The sequence below is a fragment of the Meriones unguiculatus genome, chromosome 3 (assembly GCF_030254825.1).
Source record: "Meriones unguiculatus strain TT.TT164.6M chromosome 3, Bangor_MerUng_6.1, whole genome shotgun sequence".
Lineage (NCBI taxonomy): Eukaryota > Metazoa > Chordata > Mammalia > Rodentia > Muridae > Meriones > Meriones unguiculatus.
The window spans coordinates 8967807-8984588 of record NC_083351.1 but is presented as its reverse complement, the minus strand read 5'-3'; the positions used below and the strand labels follow the sequence as shown (position 1 = coordinate 8984588).

General features: G+C 47.0%; 2 protein-coding genes across 2 annotated transcripts; both read left to right on the top strand.

The window, feature by feature from the left end:
- Nucleotides 1-358: 358 nt before the first annotated feature.
- Nucleotides 359-2766, top strand: LOC110556469 (preferentially expressed antigen in melanoma-like protein 1). Its single transcript, XM_021650242.1, is given in 4 exon segments — nt 359-651; nt 961-1527; nt 2302-2588; nt 2591-2766. Coding segments are annotated over 4 exon segments (1323 nt in total).
- Nucleotides 2767-9526: 6760 nt separating this feature from the next.
- LOC110556466 (PRAME family member 8-like) lies at nt 9527-16782 on the top strand. Its single transcript, XM_021650237.2, has 4 exons — nt 9527-9636; nt 13526-13838; nt 14779-15366; nt 16215-16782. Exons 2-4 carry the CDS (start codon nt 13552-13554, stop codon nt 16780-16782), a joined length of 1443 nt encoding a protein of 480 aa, XP_021505912.1. The 5' UTR covers nt 9527-9636; nt 13526-13551.

Sequence of the window (16782 nt, the reverse complement as noted above, 5' to 3'; positions counted from 1 at the left end):
TGGGATGGCAGCTGTGTGTCACCACTTCCCGCCATACAGCCTTTCCCCTCCCCCTCCCGGGAGCTGGTGCTTAGCTTCTTGAATACACAGCACTCACTTCCCTTCGGGAGTGGGATCCATTGGCCAAACTGGAAATGATGGTAATGGGATGGACTGTGCCATGGATGGAGTCCTTAGTCCTTGGGCCAGCAGGAAATGTGGTCAGTGGAGCGGAGCGGCAGAGTGGAGTGATCTGAGTTGAGGTCTTGCCACTCTCGGAGCAGTGAGCTGTAGCACTGAGTTAGCCCCTGTCCTGCTCAGAAGAGGCTCAGCACTTCCTTTCCTGCCCCAGGAATCTTCTCCCTGAAGATCCGTCAGGATGGAATGCAAGTCTCCACTCACACTCCAGGAGCTGGCAGAAAATAGCCTCCTGAAGAACCAGGCCTTGGTTATCTCTGCTTTGGACAACATTCCTTCACTTTTCATCCCATCACTGTTCAGAAAGGCCTGCCGAGGGGGTCACTTCAGGCTCATGAAGGCGATGGTGCGGGCCTGGCCCTTTCCCTGCCTCCCACTGGGGGCCATGAGCAGGAGGAAGAGGGCCTACAGGGTGATCTTAGAGGTTGTCCTGTATGGGCTTGATGCCCTTCTTTTGCAGAAGGTTCCTCACAGGTGAGTGAGACCCTGGAGGGAATAAAAGCAGAGGCAGCTGGGGTCAGGTAGAAAGGGGTGTGGGGTGGGGTGGGGGAGACATGAATGGAGGGGGGGAGGCTTCTGATGACACCACCTTGGAGAACTACAGGGGCTCTGGCTGTTGCTGCGGCATCTGGGAAAGGGCTTTGGAGTGTGCAGGAGTCACAGATCAGCAGTGGCTGAAGGACTCTGCTGCTGCTTCCCAGAGGCACTAGGAATGGGTCTGGGCTGGATTCAAGAAAGTGGTTAATGCCTGGGTGCTGAGACTCAATCTTGTTTCAACTACAGGAGGTGCAAACTGAAAGTGCTGGATTTACGGGCGATGCCTCCAAAGTTCTGGGACAGGCCGTCTGTGTTCAGGGCTGGCTGCTGGAGTGAGAGCCAAGCAGTGGCAGGCCAGTCAGGAAAGGAGGCAAAGCAGCCAGTGAAGGTGGTGGTAAACCTAGTCCTCAAGGAAAATAGGCTGAATCCTCTAAGGGCCTTGCTCATTCAGTGGGTTGGTCAGAGGAGAGGTTTGGTGAGGCTGTGCTGTAGCAAGCTGCAGATCTGGGCTATGTCCACTCACGGCCACAGACATGTCTTGGAGGTGTTGGATCTGGACTCTGTCCAGGAACTGAGTCTGTACTACATCAGTAATCCTGTCTGGCTGCTTAACTTCGCCCCTTACCTGGGCCGAATGAGGAACCTGCACAGTCTAGTCCTCTCTCACCTCTGGCAGGCTTTCTCCATGACCCCGGTGGAGAAGCAGCAGGTCATCACCCAGTTCACCTCACAATTCCTCAAGCTGAAATGTCTCCGGAGCCTGTGTCTGGATGCTGTCAGTTTCCTGGAGGGCCACCTGGATGAGCTGTTCTGGTAAGGAGGGATGGTCGGCAGAACAAAGCAAAGCCTCGCTCCTTTAGAGCGCCTGCTCTCTGCAGCTACTGGTAGATTGATGTTGCCAAGGCATCAGAGTATCAGGACATTGTTTTGTGTCTGCTGTCCTGGAGACAGGTGCTGTGGGGTCAAGCTGAGATGATGGACTAGAGACGGGGTGTGATGCTAGGAAGAGGCTTCTTGGGCATGAGATGGAGGAGTTAAGAACTGGTGCTGAGTTCTTTCTTAGCAAATGTCTAAGGGAAACTGGAAGAGGGAAAAGAAGGGTTTACTGCATACTTCCACAGTCCCTGCTGAGCTCTACTCTTCTTGCCTCCAGTTCTCCATCAGGGACAGGCTGGTTTTTGAGATGAGGTCATCATGTTATCAGAAATAAGATTGGCTTGTCCTCCCCTCGTGATATCACGAGGTGTGTGTCACCATACCCAGTGTTGTTTTGACCTCAAGCAGAGAGGATGAGTAGATGGGAAATGTGACATTACAGTTGAGAGTCAGGGTCAGAGGTGAAGCATTGTGAACAGGAACAGAGGCTGTGAAGATCCAGGTCATTGAACCCAGGGCTGTGTTCTCAGCCTTCTCTGTGTGGAAAGGAATTGCAGTCTTGGATTGAGCTGGATGTACCGCAATGGTGACAGGCCTCAGTACAGATTTAAGGGAGGAGATTCTCTATCATGGAACATGGGTAATGACTTATGATGTGATTAGAAAGTTCTTCTTTTCCACAATTCCAAGAACTGTCTTGTTTTCTTTTAGGTGGCTGAAGACGCCCTTGGAGACCTTGTCAATGATTGACTGTAATCTGTCAAAATCAGACTGGAACCACATATCTGAGTTCTGGTGCACAAGTCAGCTAAAACACCTGCATTTGAAATGGGTCAAACTGATCCATTTGAGCCCAGAGCCCCTTCGAGTTCTGCTGCTAAAATGTGCACCTACCCTGATGACCCTGGTGATAGAAGGCTGTCAGATAACGGACTTCCAATTCCGTGCCATCCTGCTTGCCCTGATACATAGTGCTCAGCTCACCCAGCTTAACTTACAAGAAACCCAGCTCTTTTCCTGTTTTTGAGAGAGTTGGTGTATAACGCTGTCAATCTGGGATCCCAGCAGTTAAAGATCTGCTTTGTGCCAAGCAGTGATCATCACAGTGACCTGAATTTTGAGGTTGTTTCTCAGCCTCATGTTGAGTTTGTAGAGGTGCAGAGGATTATTGGGTAGCCCGCCCCTGTCTTATGTTGTTGCCTTATGCTGTCTGCAATGAAGGATGTGGGTTGTGATACACCTATAATGTGTTGGGACATGTTGGACATAAATCTAATGAGATGCAAATATCAAGCTCTCTCTTTTTTTTTTTTTTTTTTTTTTTTTTTTTTGGACACTGGGAGGCAGAAGGCAACACACAGTTGTCTGGTCTGGGGACACAGCATTTGATTTTAGACAGCTGCTCTTGTGAGTGGGAAGAAAATGTTGATGCTAGAGTGCAAAAAAGAGTGTTTGGTGTAGGGAGTGATGAGACTTGTCGAAGATATCCTGGGAGTGGGTTCTGCTTGGGCCGGGATGGAAGCGCATTACTCCGGCCTGGTGATCTTCCAGTTTCATGATCAGTGGGACCATCAGGCCTACCTGGCTGATGAACCTGTTTTACACCTTCAGATCTACTGAAGTCCCAAGGCTGCCAGGAATGAACTTGTACTCCTGGTTGTCCCACCTGCACTTTCCAGAGTGTGGAGTGTAGGCTTGTACCGCCAGACCTGGTTCCCTGTAGCTCCTTTAACATTGTGGCTGCGCCTTGTGTTTCTCAGTCAGACAGCAGTATTTTATGCAGTAGCACTTTTGTTTGGAGGCTAGAGAGATGGCTTAGCCGTCTAGAACACGTGCTACTCTGCATGGTGGCTGCTAATAATCCTCTAGAACTCTCGGGCATGAGGCATGTATGTGGTACATGCACAGGTAAGCAGATGCTCACGCACATAAATTTAAATAATTTAAAAATTGGTTTGTATGTCTGAGGTTGAATGACTGTTGTCTGAGTCAGGCAGCACCCAGGATTACTGTGCCATACACTGGTAAGTCAAATATTTACACTCAGAAGATACTGCCACCTTCAGTCCCAGCACTCTGGGAGGCAGAGGCAGTGGATTTCTTTGAGTTGTAGGCCAGCCTGGTCTACAAAGTGAGTCTAGGACAGCCAGAAACCCTGTTTTGAACAAAACAAAACAAAAAATTGAACCAGGAAGATATGGACAAATACACATAAACCCTAGCAGGAAAGAAACCCAGCTGTTATGATAATATTAAATACTCTAGACCACTGAAATACTGGGCCATGGAGTGTTTGCTATCGTGTGTCATCAGACCGTGGGTTGCAATGAGCTCTCAACTCTGCCCCTGGGCTGTAGCACAGCATCCCCCACTGCTGGGCCTCCTTAATTTTTTTAGTGTGGTGTATGTGATGTGTCTACAAATGAGGCTGTGGGAAGCATCAGGCGTCTTTCTGTATCCTACTCTGATTTATTCGCCTGACAAGGTTCTCATGGAACCAGAAACCAGCCTGCTAGCCAGAGGGCTTCCCATGGGTCCCTATGCTAGGGCTACAGGGTCACGCATCCTATTTGAATTTTTGCCTTTTGAAATGGTCTCTACATACCCCTGGTTGTTGCAGAACTAAGTAGACCAGTCCAGAAATCCACCTGGATTAAAGGTGTGTGCCACTGTGGCTGGCTGGCTTCCTTCCTTGACTGAGTGGTAAGAATTGAGCTTACCTCATATGCTGTGGGGAAGAGCTGTGCCATGGAGCTATATTCCTATGCCCAGATTCTTAGTGTGTTGTTTGAGTCTCTGTCTCCTGATTGTCAGGGTTATAAGTATAAACACCACCCCTGGTTTTACACTTTTTCTGGGGATCAGACCCATAGCTTGATTTTTTTTTTTTTTAATTTTTAATTTTTTCTTTCTCAAAACAGGGTTTCTTGGTGTAGTCCTGGCTGTCCTGGACTCACTTTGTAGACCAGGCTGGCCCTGAACGCAGAGACCTGCCTGCCTCTGCTTCCCAGGATGCCGGGATTACAGGAGGGTGCTACACCAAGCCCTGATCCATAGCTTTTCCCTTAGAGAGGTTATCTTCACATGTACAGTGGTACTTGTGTGGGGGTCAACTTGTGGGACCTAGGAATTGAAGTGGGTTGTCTGTCTTTATTGACTGAGCCAACTCTGGCCCAAACCTAATAGCGTCTTGCTTGCCAGGTAAGCATTCCCCCCACTTAGCTACATCCATAGCCTGCCTCTTCAATTTTTTTTTTTTTAAGACAGTGTTTCTCTAGGTAGTCCTGGCTGTCTGGAACTTGTTATGTAACCAGGCTAGACTCAGCTCACAGAGATCCGTGGCTTGCCTTTGCTTCTTAGTGCTGGGAATAAAGGCTGCCCCACCAAGCCTGGGATCTCCAATCCTTTGACCCTTTCTTAGCTACACTCTGTCCTACAGATCATTGTCTGATGTGTAATGTGTGATTAAGATTGGAAAAAAAGGCTTGAATTGTTAGTGGCTATAACTATCAAGTGACATCGGAGTACTTGGTGGATTATAGACAACAAAACTGTAGCATGTGGACTTAACTGTTATTCAATAAATTCTGATATTTTCTAAAGACTAGGTGTATCTGTATGGAGGGCTGCTTGTTTGTCAAGCTGCTTTGTTATTTATCAAAAAACATGTTTTCACCCTGGCCTTCACCTTGAGACAGAAAAGAGGAAGTTTTGCCAAGTTGCTTAGAACTAGTTCCAAGTTCCTTAAAACTTGTTTGTGTGACCTTGGACCGTGTCTGCTATATGGAAGTAGTTTTAGAAAAATGTGGCAGTTCCACAAACTTCTTTTTGTGTTGATGTGGCTTGTTTTTGCTTTGCCTATAAAAAATGAATCGTGGAATAAACCCATGCTGCTTCAGTCATTACTGACAGCCCTCTCAAGCTGATCCTGTGTGTAGTGTGATGTTTTAATTATTTTAATCCTTACTGTTCGCTCAGGTACTATTTGACTCTGCCAGCAGGCTCCAGCATATCTGTTTCTGAAAAGTATGCTCATTTGTAAGCATGTTTGAGTGTTTTGCCTGCTTGTCTGTGTTTTGTGTGCATGCAGGGCCTGGGAAACCAGAAGAGTTCTCCTGCAACTGGAGTTACATGTGGCTGTGAGTCCCTGTGTGGGTGCTAAGACTCGAACCCAGATCCTCTGAAGGAGCAGAAGTGCTCTTAACCACTGAGTCACCTTGTGGTTGTTAGCCAGACCCACTGGTGAACACCTTCCAACTACTTGAGGCTATGTCGGGAGCCTCTTCAGCCTTTCATTGAGAACAGTCTAGATTCTGAACTCACTCTGTATACCAGACAGGCCTTGAACTTGTATTCCTCCTGCCTCAGCTTTGGAGGATCCTAGATTACTGTGTCTTTGAGTCCTGCTCTAATTCACACTCACTTGTTTTGGAAATGATGTTCTTGTAGGTTAAAGAGCAATAGACTCTGGGACTCAATGATATCTGAGAAACATGCCCATGGCTGTCCTAGAATTTGCTTATGTGGACTTGGCTGTCCTGGAACTCACAGAGACCCTCCTGCCTGCCTCCTGAGTACAGGGTTTAAAGACCTGATCTGCTATGCTTAGTACTGTTATGTCCTAAGTTATTTTTATCATCATTGCTATTGGCGGTGGTAGTGTTGGTATGTGTGTGCGGTAGGGGTGCTCACATACCATGCTACACACGTAAAGGTCAGAAGACAGTGCTGTGGGGTTGGTTGGTTTGTCTCTCCCGCCTTTACCTGTCAGGTATCCCTGTATTCCAGGGATTCAGCTCAAGCTGTCAGGCTGCCGAGCCTCTCTCCAGCCTAGATGGCAGGATATGAAGTTCCAAGCCAGCCTGGAAACATGAAGAGTGTGAAAGTGAACAGAGACGGGTGGAAGCTAGATGAGCCCGAGTGTGGGGCCCTGGGCTTCGTACACAGTCCGAGAGGATAACGCTGGAGATGTAGGGCATCCCAGAGCTTCCGGGTTTCACTGACTGACATATGGTAATAATAGCCCTTGCCCTTGGAGCTGTTGTGATGTTCTTAATAACAATTTTTTTTCTCCTCTTCTCTGGACTGACTTAGCGCTAAGTGTTTACTACAACAGCCACCAGCTCTGTCCCCAGCCCTTTTATAACTTTTTTTTTTTTTTTGAAACAGGGTTTCTTTGTGTACCCTTGGCTGTCCTGGACTTGCTTTGTAGACCAGGCTGGCCTCAAACTCAGATATCTGCCTGCCCGAGTGCCAGGATTAAAGGTGTGTGCCACTGGGCCTGGGCCTGTAACTTTTTATGTTGAGGAAAGGTTTTCCTCAGTTGCCCAGGTTGCTGTGGGCCTGTTCAGGCAGATCTTGAATTTGCAGTTCTCCTGTCTCAACTGCCAAGTGGCGAGGACGAAGGAAGCAGGGCAGTCACTGTGAGGGTGAGATCAGCCTGGTTTATAAAGAAAATTCCGGGCCTGCTAGTTACAGGGTGTGACCCTGTCTCGAAGAAAATCTGGGTGTGGTGCCTAGTGCCTAGTACCCAGAGGGCAGATATCTGTGAGTTTTCAAGGTCCATATGCAATGAGCTCTAGGACTGCAGGGACTACATAGACCCTATCTCAAAAAATAGAAAAAAGAAAAATAAACCTTCAACTTTCAGGTGGTACCCACCGAGCTGCCAGAGACACTGTCCTTCTCTGTGTTGCGTGCTCCCCCCCACACCAGGTTGCCACGTGTCCTAACACCGGGGCTTCAGGTCTGATGCCCACATACTCTGTGACACGGAGCTCCTGCTCCTGTAAGCTGTTTACTAGAAAAAAATGTTTTCCTCAGTTGCCCAGCTTGTGCTAGCACTATGACTTATCTTTCTTTTCATTAAAAAAAAAAAAAAATGTGTATTTATTTTCTGTATGTCTGTGGGTGTATTCGAAGGTCAGTTTTCTTCTCCGACCATAGACCACACGGGCTGTGTGACTCAAATAGTCAGGCATGGTAGCATGGTGGCAGGTCTCATCACTCACTGAGCCGTTTCACCCACCTCACAGCTCTCTATTGCATCTTCTCCAGCCACTGTGCTGGCTGGTACTTTTTGAAGCACTCTCTACCTTCTGGGGGATTAAGGGAGTCTTTATCCTCAAAGCCAAATTTTTGTTGTTGTTTTTTCATCATTTTCGAGCAAGGTTCTCATACAGCTTCGGTTTTCATCTGAGAGACCAAAAAGATTAAAAATTATCAGCTATTATTAATTAAGGCCTGAACTATGTGGATGGAGAAGTCTAGTAATGCCCTGAGGGGAAGGGCAGCCTTCATTCTTTCTCCACCCACTAGAGATAACAGTTGCTAGGAAACTGGCCCATCCCCCTAGGGAAGGACATCAGATCATTATGGTCTGGGGACCTTCCTATAGCCAATCAATTCAAAATGTAGCATTTTGACCAATAGATGCTTGCCAGGCAGGAATTGCCCCTGCCTTGGGCATGCTGGGAGGGACCAGAATCTATATATCACCCAACTAACCTGGGTGCAGCACGCTGCAGTGGTGGTGGGGGGGCTGTGTGCGGGCCCAAGCTGCTTTTTTTTTTTTTTTTTTCAATAAAAAGAACCTCATGTATTTACAGCGGAGTCTGTTTATTCCTGGTCTTTTGGGGTTCGTGAACTGGGCAGAACACATCAAGCTTGCTGCGTAGCCAAAAAATGACTTTGAACTGATCCCCCTGACTCCCAAGTCTGAAGTCCTGCGATGACAGGGGTGCCCCACAGTGTCCTGTCTAGTACAGGCAGCACTTGCTGGACAGAGAACGATGCTGAGCAGCACGCACTCCATAAACCGAGCTATCTTCCTGGGCCCTTGCTACAGTAATAATGGAGACGAGTTATCCTCCTGCCTCAGCCGTCTCAGAAGCTGCCACAGCAGATGACTGGTACGGCATTCAGCTCTGCCCCTGATCTGATTCCAGAACATAGTCAAAATTAGGTCAATAATAATTTCAGCTTTTTAAAAAATGTCTATTGTCAGGCATGGATTAACATCTCTTTCCCCAGCCCCCAGTGTCTCATACTTTAGAACTACAGTCCAGCCAGGTGGGCTCACAGCTGTAACCATTCCCAGGAGGAAAGCTGAGACAGGAGGCTTGGAGTTCCAAATCAACCTTAGCTGTAGCGAAAGATCCGCGTCTCAGAAGTGTTAAGTCTCAAACCCTGGAACAAACGGCTCAGGTACCTATTTAACATACTGTCAACCTTCTCTTCCTCTATGCCTAGGTGCAGCCATGCCCTTTCCTTTTTATTTTATTCATTTTTTTTACATTCAAGAAACAAATGCAAAACGAGGTGCATATATAAGCAAATAAGTAAAACCAATTATATACATCAAACTAAGTGAAGAATGGGTGAAGAGTGAAGAATCCATGAATGGGCTTTTGACTTTCCTGGAGTCTCAGGTATTTTTTCTGTTTGCGTTGTTGAGGCACGGTCTCACTATGTACATAGTGCTGGCTGTATCTGAACTCTACGTAGAGCAGGCAGGAAGCCGCCTGCATCGCCTCCGGAGCTCTGGGATTAAGGCGTGAACCATTTCCCCGCGGCTTTCTCTGTTTTTGTTTTTTGTGCGCTCAGCGAACTCGGCGGAGACGCGCCTGCCTCTGCCTCCGGGCGGCTGGGATCCGCAGGCCCGCGCCAGCCTCTCCGCCGCCTTTCCCGCCCCGCCCCGCCCCGCCTTTCTCACCGTGAACTTGTGGTGGCTCCATCCAGAGACCGCAAAAGCCCAGACAAGGCGGAGACCCAGTCATCCATTCAGATGACAGCTTGTGGTTGACGGGCAGGCCTGCAGACCGGAAGTGTGAGACGACACGGAGAGTGGGGGCGGGGAAGCGTCAGGCCGGAAGTGCGGGACGGCGTAGGTAGGCATAAAAGCCTCAGGCCGGAAGTATGAAGTAAAGATGGATGAAAAAAACCTTGGCGAAGCGGGGGAAGATACCCACAGCCTTGGAGCCCGAGCCCGGAGTGCCTGCTAGGTCCTGCTGGGATTCTCAGTTCTGTAATCAGTTCTTGGTTTTGGTAAGTCAGTCACCTCCATCAGGGCACAGTTTGATTCAGGGGTGCTTGACTGAAGATACCAAGGGAACCCCAATTCCTTCGCAGGCCTTGGGTGTTTAATAATGAAGTTTGCCGTCATCCTAAATATCTTTCCATCTTAATTTGTTGAGACACGGCCTTTCTTTGCCCCAGCTCTCCTAGAATGTAACTCAGATTGGGCCAGAAGTCAAGACAGCCCCACCCCTCCTGCCACAGCCTTTGATTACCAGTGTGTTCCACCAAGACTTGGTTTATAATATTATTAATAATAATCAAGTTATTATTATTTACAAGATTGCATTCTGTGGTCTAGAATGTCTTCAAACTCCTAGCAATTCTGCTTCTGTCTCTCGTTGCCGGAACTACAAGGTGGGAGTTACTAGAAGATCTAGAATTATACCTAGTTTTGTGTTAATTTAAAATTTATTTTAAGGGGAGAATTTTATTTTCTTTGGTTTTTCAGGTATGGTCACAGTGACTAGGCCATAGTGGTTTCAGACTGCTTCATCCTCCTGACTGTTGGAATTAAAAGCCTGATTTTTATTACTTAACGCTTATTTTAAAATTTGTTTTTCTGGCCGCAGAGATGACTCAGAGGTTAAGAGCACTGTCTGCTCTTCCAAATGGTCCTGAGTTCAATTCCCAGCAACCATCATGGTGGCTCAGAAGTGGTGCCCTCCTCTGGCCAGCAGGCACACATGCAGGCAAAACATATGAAAGAAAACATATGAAAGAAAACATATGAAAGAAACAGGGTCACATGTAGACATAATAAATCCTAAAAAATTGTTTTTCTTTTTAAACGCTGGCCTTGAACTCCTGATATTTCTTCATCTCCCAACAAGTGTTTGTATTTTATTTTTTGTTTTTTCATGACAGGGTTTCCCTTTGTAGCCCTGGCTGCCCCGGAACTCACAGAGATCCACTTGCTCCTTCTTCCTTTTGGGTGTTGGGATTTAACACATGCACTATCATGCCCACCTAGTGTTGGGATTTTGTTTTGTTTTGCTGAGACACAGTTTCTCTGTAGCCTTGGCTGTCCTGGACTTGCTTTGTAGACCAGGCTGGCCTCAAACTTGCAGAGATCCACTTGCCTCTGCCTCCCCAAGTGCTGGGATTACAGGTGTGCACCACCAAGCCTGACTAGGGTTGGGATTTTAACATTATTTTTAACATATTAACATATTTGACATCATACCAGGTTTATGTAGTGGAGGATGGAACCCAGAACCTACTGACTTTAAAATTTCCTAAAGACAGAGTCTTATTATGCCTAAGCTGGTCTTGAACTCCTGACTTTCCAACTCTACATTTGATTACTGTTTTGAAATTTGAAATGTAAGTTGAAATTTCTTTTTTTCTTTTTCTTTTCTTTCTTTCTTTCTTTCTTTCTTTTTTTTTTTTTTTTTTTTTGAGACAGGGTTTCTTTGTGTAGCCCAGGCCATCCTGTAACTAGCACTGTAGAGCAGGCTCACCTCAAACTGTGCCTCCCAGTTGCTCTGATTAAAGGTGTGTGCCACCACTGCCTGGCTTGATATTTCTTTTAAACCATCTGGGAATGTAGTTGGTTTGGTTCAGCCTGGCTAATTTGACAAGACTTTGTCTCAGGTTAAAATAAAAAGAAACCAGGTGGGCTGCTAGCACACTCCTGGAATCATACCACTAGAAACATAATGGAGAATGATCTCCAGTTCCAGTCTAGCATAAATAAAGTGACCTTGTCCCTACATGAAATGAAATGAATGAGTTGGGAATGTAGCTTACTGGTGGAATGCTTGTCTAGCATGGACCACACCTTAGGCTCAAACTCCAATACCAAACAGCCTTGCCTCAAAATTATTTTTGCTGTTTTTTAATTTCTTTTAAAATTTTTATGGGTGTTTTGCTTGCATGTATGTCTGTGCTCCATGTATTTATTTGCCTGATGACCATGGAGGCCAGAAGAAGGCAGAACTCCTGGTACTGAAATTACAGATGGTTGTGAACCGCCATCTGGGTGCTGGGAACCAAACATGTTTCCTTGGAAGAGCAGCCAGTACTCCTTTGTTTCGAGACAGTATTTCTCTGTGTAATGGTGTCCTGGTTGTCCTGGACCATGCCAGCCTGGAACTCAGAGATCTGCCTGCCTCTGCCTCCCAGACTGTCCCCCTTCCCTCCCAAAGCCATGCTCTTAACTGCTAAGCCATATCGCCACTTCCTTGTGCTGGGGAGGATCTTGTTACCATGGCCTGCATCAGTGCAATATTTTCAAAGTAGAGTCCTATCCTGGCACCGTAGCCAAAGCGCACAATTCACTCCTAAAGATAAGCAGGTAGATGGTAAGTTTGTAGTCAAGCCTGAGCTACGTAGTGAGCCCCATCAAAAGCAGCTCTGGCTTCGCAGCCCACGAGCAACCATATTTCAAAAAGTAAAAAAGAAGTTAAAAGTATAGTTGGAAGTTTTTCCTTTTCTCATCTCTTTCTTTCGCTAGACTCTTAATTCAACATGAGACATTCTCATCTGTGTAATCTGTGCATCAATGCCTTCATCTCAAAGTTGCTTTCTCCTATGTACCCTGTAGACATATAGGTACATACATGGCTTGAGAACTGCATGTGAAAGCTTGTTTGGCAAGTGAGACACTGTCAGGTTGGCATGAGTTTAGCGACCTCCTGCCTCAGTCTCTAGTATGATGTAGCTGGGAACTTCATTTTAGGCTCTAACGCTTTAAACGTAACAAATAATGACAATCTACATTTCATAGACCCTCTCCAGTCTTTCTCAGGCAGGTACAGTTTATCAAAAGCAAAATATGGGGGGCTGGAAAGATGACTCAGAAGTTAAGAGCACCTAATTGCTCTTGTGCAGGACCCAGCACCTGCATGATGGCTCATGACCATTTGTAACATAACAGCAGTTCCATGGGAGTCAACAGTCACACAGGTGTATACATACATGTATGCAGGCATAAAGTCAAATAAACAATTCAAAAAAAATTAGAAGTGGCGGGCTGGAGAGATGGTTCAGAGGTTAAGATCACTGGCTGCTCTTCCAAAGTTCCTGAGTTCGAGTCCTAGCAACCACACGGTGGCTCACAACCATCTGTACGGATATCTGGTGCCCTCTTCTGGCATGCAGGCACACATGCAGGCAGAACACTGTATACATAATATATAAAAAAATCTTAAAAAATAAAGAAGTGGCTAAGAGTACTGACTGATCTTCTGGAGGATCTGGGTTCAATGCCCAGCCCATATGGCAGCTCAGAAATGCCTATAACTCTGGGATCTGACACTCTGACATAGACATACATATAGGTGAAATACCAATGCACATAGAAAACTATTAAAACAAGAAGAATATGGGAAGGTTAGGCATGAAACATTCCCATGGCCTTCCTATAAGCATCTTGAGAGCTGATCGGTGTCCTTGTTGCTGTAAAAGGATAGGGTTCAGCTCTTAGGTTCCTGGGTACCCTTTCCCAGTAGGAACTGAATTTAGAGGAACAGTGGCTGAATTTAGATGGGACAGTTGGGAAGGTATGGTCATGGGATGTTCATATATTTGATTGGTTCCCAGTTGGTGGACTGTTTTGGATTAGGAGATGTGGCCTTGTTGGAGAATGTCACTAGGGGTGGCTTTTGGGGTTTCCACAGTCCACGCAGGACCCTCTTTTTGCTGTGTGCCTGTGGATGGTATAAGCTCTCAGCTACTGCTCTAGTGCCCATGTCTACCTACCGTGAAGATGATGGATTAACCCTCTAAAACTGTAATCAAGCCACCAGTTAAATACCTCAAATTGCCTTTATCGTGGTGTCATCACAGTAATAGAACATTAAGACAGGGGAGAAGTAGGGTTTCTTAAGACATAGCCTCCTGTATGTATCACCAGGTTCCTTCAGACTGAAGATCTGAAGGATGAGTGTCCAGGACCCACCTACACTCCTGCAGCTGGCAGTACAGAGGCTGCTGATGGATGAGGCCCTGGCCATCTCTTCTTTGCAGTACCTGCCTAGAATGCTGTTCCCACCACTGTTTAAGGAAGCCTTCTACCACAGACAAACTAATGTCCTGCGAGCTATGGTGGCACTCTGGCCCTTCCCCTTTCTTCCTCTGGGGACCCTGATGAAGACTCCCCATCTGGAGATCTTGCAGGCTGTGCTGGATGGAGTCGACATGCTGTGGACACCAAAGGTTCTCCCCAGGTAAGCAAGACCCAGGTAAGGGACATTGGAGTACAGGGAAGAGACATCTCAAGTAAGGTAGATCAGAAGCTTCTGATGGTTTCATCTTAGAAGATTGCAGAGTTCTAGATCCCTGTTGAGCCACATCCACATTATAAAGGACAGTTTGACACGGAGTACAGCTTATAGCAGCTGTAGCCACAGTGGAATAACATTTTTCCTGGCTTTTGCAGAGGTACTAGGAGTGGAAGAGACGGAAGTAAAGAGTGAACTGAAAGGAAAGCAGGGCAGGTCTCCAGATGTAGATCAGACAAAAGAGCCCTTGCCTGAGGGGCATGAAGTGCTGTGTGGAGACCCAGCACTGAGAAAACACAAGCTTGCATAAGACAGCAGGGCACAGGCAGCATCAGAGATACAGAGGAAAAGTGTAGGCATATATTTTTTTAGCTGTCTTATTTGTATGCTTATATCTGCCACCCTTCTCTCCCCCAGTCCCTTCCAGCTCCCCAGCACTAGGTAGGTGAGAATGAAGATTAGCGGGGAAAGAGGGGACTTAGACCTTTTCAGACTACTTCCTGCTGATTGGGATTATCTGGTTCCTAGGGGCCCAACTTTTTCTTGTCGAACCACAACAACAGTAACCAGAAGCAGCAGGGAGAGCAGCAGCTTCCTTCGTCAGAGTGCCCCCAGCCCTCTCGGGGCTCTGGCATTTATGCCCTCTCAAGAGTCCCCAGAGTTCCAAATGTAAACTATCTGCAGTTGGCAAAAATCATTCCCCTGCTGGTGCACGAGGCACCATCACAATCACCTGCAGCCTCCTTTCCCACACCTGGGATTAAAACAAAAACATAGTCACATAACGTAACTGGGTTTTTAAGGAAAACTAAAATTCTCACTAGAGAAAAGCTAGCTAGTGTTTGGTGTTTATGTCTTCTGACATTTCTGCCTGTTTAACTCACAGGAGACGGAAGCTTCAAGTGCTGGACCTGAGGAATATGCACCATGATTTCTGGGATGTATGGGCTGGACCAGAGGATGGAGACCGCTCAGCAGAGACTGTGTGTGAAAAGCCAAAAGGAAAGCGCCTTCATAGATGTGCACTGAGGCGGCGCTTGAAGGTGGTCACTGATCTCTGCCTCAGGTTCCATCTGAATGAACACCAGGCACACTTGTTACAGTGGGCCCAGCAGAGAAGAAGGTCCGTATGGCTGTGCTGTGTGAAGTTGCAGATTTGGGCCTTGCCCGGGTACACTGTCAGGAAAGTCTTGGCGGTTTTTCAGCCAGACAGCATCCAGGAGTTGGAGCTGAATACAGGTTGGAGTCTGTCCACACTGGTGAATTTTGCATCTTACCTGGACCGGATGAGAAATCTTCAAAAACTCCTTTTAACACGGATCCACAAGAACACCTTCAGGGTTCTAAATACCTCCTTGGACATACGGAAGTGTATCACCAAGTTTGTTTCTCAGTTCTCCAAACTCAACTCTCTCCAGTATCTTTCCATGAATGGCATCTACTTTTCCAGTGAGCACATGAAACAGTTGTTCAGGTAAGGAAGGACAGAGAGCTGTTTCTGCTACCACAGCAAAGCTTCCTCTTACATTAGAGATTAGTGAGCAGCTGAGGTCTGTCAGCCACTGTGGGTTTCACAATGATACAATGATGAGCTCATTACAGCATCTGAGTAGGGTCTTCTTTCCATTTTAACTGAGTCAAGAGCTCAGTTTATTCAATGGCCGCTCATTAAGCCAAGACCGAGCTGGGCTAGGAGAGGTGTAGAGAGTGGCCTTACTAGAAAAGCCACTGGGTAGGTCGGATGTAGTAAGCGTGTGCTATGAGTCCTCCTTGGGATTCTGTGTGAGATAAAGGGAAGGGAATAGGTCAGAACAGAGGGCCCAGAACTGGAGAGGACCCACACCTGCACAAGTCTCTGGGGGAACTGTGTGCTTAGCAGTTCTGTACCTTTTAAATACCCACATGTGAAAGACTGTTTTGAGCCCAGGTAGGAGCTGGCTAGAAATGAGTGGGGGAATGGCAGGGGCGAAGAACTGTAAATAAGGACAGAGACTCTACCGGGGGGCAGAGTGTCACTGAGCTATGCAAAAGACAGTTGAAGACTTTCCTAGATCTTTCATGGGTTAGTTCTTACTGTTTGTGCCCTGGGCTGGTGTGTCCAGCACAGCTTCTCTCCTTGATAGTGGTGGAAGCGGCAGACCGCGGGTGGGTAAGTCACATACTGATACTGGCAGGCCTCTCTTCGCCAAGAATAGTGAGACTCCAATAGCAGCATCCTGGATATTGATTGTTATCATATAGGCCCATGACCGGAAGACAGCGGTCACCTTTACCTCTATGCCAACCTTAACACCAACTCTCTCCATCTCTGTTGCTCCTTAGGTACCTGAAGACCCCTTTGGAGAGCCTGTCCATCACTATGTGCAAGCTTTCACATTTAGACTTGACTTCCTTGTCCGAGAGTCAGAACCTCCATCAGCTCAAACACCTGAACCTGAGACTTGTGAAATTAATAGACTTATATCCTGTGCCTTTCCATGATCTCCTAAAGAGTGTTGCAGACACTCTGGAGACCCTAGAGTTGGAAGGCTGTTGGATGGTGGACTCCCAACTCATTACCCTCCTGCCTGCCCTGAGCCAGTGCTCCCAGCTCACCAGGGTCAATTTTTATGACAATGACATCTCCATGGCTGTTCTGAAGGACCTTTTGTATCACACAGCCAATCTGAGCCAGCTGACCCAGGAGCTGTACCCCGCTCCTCTGGAGTGCTATGATGACAGGGGTGATGTAGTCACGGGACAATTTGCCCAACTTTGTCCTGAGCTCATGGGTACACTCATTACTGTAAGGCAGCCCAAGAGAGTCTCCTTTGCTACATATGTCTGTCATGAATGTTACCAGCGCTGTGTCTATGACCTGGAGACCAGACTTTGCCGCTGTCAGCAGTAA